The following is a 4,104-nucleotide window of genomic DNA, read 5'->3' as shown; positions in this document are numbered from 1 at the left end:
GTAGGGAAAATTGCATAGCATCATAAAGGTAAAGATAGGATTACAGTAAATACTCACAAGGAAAGATAAATCACAGCTGCACATCAGTCTTAGTTATAGTATCTCCTAATCCCTTGAGTTCTGCAGGTTATTTTCTCTGCACTATGCACCTGGATGATAACATCCCAGTAGAGAGCAATCTGTTTTTATAGACCAACACAGGTTTGTGGCCCTGCAAGTAGCTTGCTTTATGCAGATCTCTTTACACTTATGTTTGTTCTACCTTCCCCTTTCTTTAGGTTCTGTCCATTAGAAAACAAATTTTGTTTAATAGGTCCCACTGCAAAATGAAACATTTGTCACAGGATTCTATTTTAACAAGAAAAAAAAATGCACCTCTTCTCCTGGAGTGTTTTCTGCACAAGTCAGTTCACTGAGAGCAAAGTTACTTTTCAGATGAACCCCATGTTTTTCTTCAAGTTTCACCACCAGCCCCAGCACAGTCTCAGCACAACTATAATTCTGTAAAAGACAGGAACCAAGTACTTCCCCCTTCACATCTTACAGGCCCCATCTCCTGGCCACCCCATTTGGTGGGTGCATATTTCTGGGATGAGACTCTTAAGTCTGGTTACACAGCCTTGCTACCTAGCAGAATTTCCCTGCTGGGGTAAGGATTTATTTCCTATTATTTTTCTTATGCAAAAATAGATTAAACGTTCCTGGGTTTATTGCAGCTCAGTTAAAGTGCCCTGATCTGTCCTTCTGAGTATAACAGGGCTTTGCTTCATCCTTGAAAGCCTTTAACCTTTCTTATGCACTAAGCCAAACCCTTTTCCTTCACAATTTCAACAGAAAAACAGCATTCAGAGAAACAACATAGAATTTAACTGTTAATAGTTTAGCTTTATTTTTATTTTAGCCTCTCAGCTTACAGATTAATAAGCTACGAGAAACCTTGATAATGGCAGAACCGATACATGACACTGAATTCTGGATTGTACTCTGTCTCAGTCTACTCACTGCCTCTTTTTGTCCCTCTGTTTAACTATGTTTAGCTTCTGCTTCAGGGATTCTAGCTACATCTACTATGTCTACATGGCTACTTTTATACTTGAGTCTTTCTCTATTCTTTCTCTTTAAAAATCCATTTTAAGGATCTCTCTTTTGCTGTTGTCACTTTGTTATGTTTGTGCCCTGTTACTTTCTTCCTTACTGCTTTTCTTTCATTATCACGTAATGGCACAGCCCATATTTATTCTCTTCATCTTGCAGGATCCTTGGTTATTTCCTTTTTCCCCCCCTTCCTCCCTCCACTTCTTCCTTCCCTCCTTCCCTCCTTCCCTCCTTCCTTCCTTCCTTCCTTTTCTTCCTTCCTTTCTTCATTTCTTTACTTTTCTCTTTTTCTCTCTCTCTTTTCTTTTTCTTCCTTTTTATTTTTATTTCTTTCTTCCTCCATCCCTCCCTCCCTCCCCCTCTCCATCCCTCTCTCTGTCAGTTGTCTCTATCCACATTGTTTCCTAGATGTCTTTTTCCACACCTCTCCTTCTTGAAGGCTCCCCATTACTCTTTTAATTGCTGACCATGGTTAAAGGCCTTTCCTGTTATTGCCATTCCTTTTCTTCTGGGATATGCAAAAGTTACGCTGTGTTACCATTTCCATAAAGCAAAACAAAACAACAAAGAAAAACACCTTTATTTTTAACTATATTTTATTTTATAAAATAACAAATTTTATTTGATTTATACTTTATTTTAACAATAAGCAAGCTTACTGCCTGAATGCATTCACATTTCCCTATAGCTGGACTTCTCCATCCCCACTCACCCGCTGCCCTCACTCCTGTGCATCTGCCCTGCCTTGGCCCTTGGATGTGCCCCTGTAAACTCCTGCTGAAAGGCAGCCGGTCCTGGCACAGGACTCTGCCACGTGACGGATGGTTACCTGAAGATGTAAGAGAGCACGGCAGAGGAAGACTATAAAAGGCAACCCAGAAGAGGACTGAAGATGGGTTTGTGGTTGGAGCCCGTGCCTCCTGCGGTAAGGAAAACAAGACTATGAAAGGGATTACAGATGTAAAATGCCCAGGGTGAGAAGTAATCCTTTTTTTTTCCAGGAGGCGGTGTACCTCAGCGTGGAGAGAATATGAAGGAAGCAGCATTTTTCTGCTTTGTCTTCCTGCTCCAAAGGACTTTTCTTTTTTCATAGGTTTGGTTCTAATGGTTCTGGATTGATGAATGAAGGTGAGAAAATGGAGTAACGTGACTGGAATGGAAGACCTCTGCAGCACGGAGAGATTTGTGCTGCTCTCCCTTCTGCTGAGGCTCAGGGATGCACGTCCCCCAGCCAGCAGGGTGCTGCTACGCCCGCCATGGCCAAGGCACGCTGAGCACATCTCTCAGCTGCATGGGCACAAAGCTAGGCATTGCTGGCTGGCACCTCAAGAGTGATCCACAACAGCAGAACCGTGGATCTAGCTAAACTTTTAAGCAATACTACAGTTCTGCAGAATAACATGACGTGTTTCAGCCAAGCCCAGCTCCTGGCTCAGCTGGAAGGATCATATGAAGATTGGGAAGGTCCTGAGTGAACAGACCAAGTCTGTGTTATCCCTAAAAGAAGTCTGTCTCATCTATTTGAAAACCTCCAGTATCGCTGGGTAGCCTGATGCTGGGTTTCCCCACTTTAACATCAGTTGCCCCCAGTTAGCTAGGCTGAATTTAAGATTGCTAAAAAAGTCTGTTACTTTCCCCTTGGAGGAAAAGCAATCTCTTTATGACCTCTTTTTTGTTTCAGGTCACCACCGCCATGTCCTCTTCCCCTGCTCACCCCGCAAGACAAAAACCAACCCTTGAGGTAGCACACGTTTTTCCGACCGTGTTTCGCTCCTCTTCTTTCCCTCGGGATTCTGTCCAGCCTGCATCTTTCCTCACGTGCAGTGCCAGCAATCGCATGCAGGAGCACCACCAGGGCCTCCCCCGAGCCAAACGGAGCAGAATATCCCCCTCTGACGACAAACACGCGCAGGACGAGGGATGCCCTTTTCCTACGTAGGCACCCACGGTGCCGGGGTACCGCCCGGGAACCCGGCACCGGGGTCGGGACCGGGATCCGGATCGAGCCCGGCTCCGGCGCGGGCGCGCCAAGCCCGGCGTGGCGCGGAGGGGGCGTGTCCCCGCCCGGCCCCGCCCCCCGGCACGTTGCGGCCGGCGCCGCCGCAGCTGTCAGTGTCAGGCGGGCGGCGAACCGGGATCCCGGCCCGTCCGAGGGGGAATCCCCAGCCTCGCCCCCGCGGCCAATCCGCGGGCCGCATGCAAATCGCGGCGGCGGCCGGGCCAGTGGGGAGCGGGAGGGGCGTGGCGGCGGCGGCCCGTTGGCCGGCGGGGGCGTTGGCGGCGGCCAATGGGGCGGCGGAGCGGGCGGGGCGCGCCCCGGGGGCGTGGCTATGCAAATTTGGTTTGAAAAGAGGGCGGGAAATCTGAGTTTCGCGGGAGGCCCTTGGCGCGTAACCCGTCTCCTTTCCCTTCATTCATTGTCAGCAGCCGCCGCTTCCTGGAGCCATTTTCCAGCCGGCCCCACACAGCGGGAGCGGCCCCGCTCCATCCGCCGCATCTGCCCGCCCCGCCGCCTCCGTCCCCCCCCGGCGCCCCGCATCCTGCAGCTGGGGCCCCCCCGGCACCCGCGCCCCCCAGTATTTTGCGCGGGGCCTCGGCATCGAGGAGGAAAGCGGCTGGGAAGGCCGGGGGGGGAGGGACGGGGGGAGGAGGCGACGCGGCTGCGGGGACAGAGCCGGAGGGAAGGATGAGAAGGGGACTCCAGCCGCCGGCCCCAGCAGCGCAGCCGCCCGCACCGCCCTCGGACTGCAGAGTGGCCCCCGCCGGCTTCCCAGCCCGCTTTGCCGCCGGCACCTTCATCCAGATCCGCAGCACCGGCGCGGCGGCGGGGGCGCCCTGTGTTGTCTCCTCCTCCGCCGCCGCCGTCGCTGCCCAGGCTCCCGGTGCCTTTGCCCCGGCGGCGGATGGGGGCCAGCCCGCTGGCAGCTCGCTGTACTGCACCCCCCACGGACCCGCCGGCAGGACGGCGCTGCTGCAGCCCGCTCTCGGCGGAGGCGGAGGCCGCCCCCC

At 52.4% G+C, this 4,104-nt stretch overlaps 1 protein-coding gene across 2 annotated transcripts in view; it reads left to right on the top strand.

The window, feature by feature from the left end:
- The first annotated feature begins 3,259 nt into the window (after positions 1-3,259).
- E2F3 (E2F transcription factor 3) overlaps positions 3,260-4,104 on the top strand; it is a 44,132-nt gene continuing 43,287 nt past the window's right edge. The window contains exon 1 of one of the 2 annotated variants that reach the window (XM_035319055.1): positions 3,260-4,104. In XM_035319055.1, coding sequence (XP_035174946.1) covers positions 3,782-4,104 — 323 coding nt within the window. In that variant the 5' untranslated portion in view covers positions 3,260-3,781. The other variant, XM_035319054.1, reaches the window with a different exon arrangement.

Source organism: Oxyura jamaicensis, chromosome 2 (genome assembly GCF_011077185.1).
Source record: "Oxyura jamaicensis isolate SHBP4307 breed ruddy duck chromosome 2, BPBGC_Ojam_1.0, whole genome shotgun sequence".
NCBI lineage: Eukaryota > Metazoa > Chordata > Aves > Anseriformes > Anatidae > Oxyura > Oxyura jamaicensis.
The sequence above is the reverse complement of the archived record's forward strand: the minus strand, read 5'-3'. Positions and strand labels throughout refer to the sequence as shown.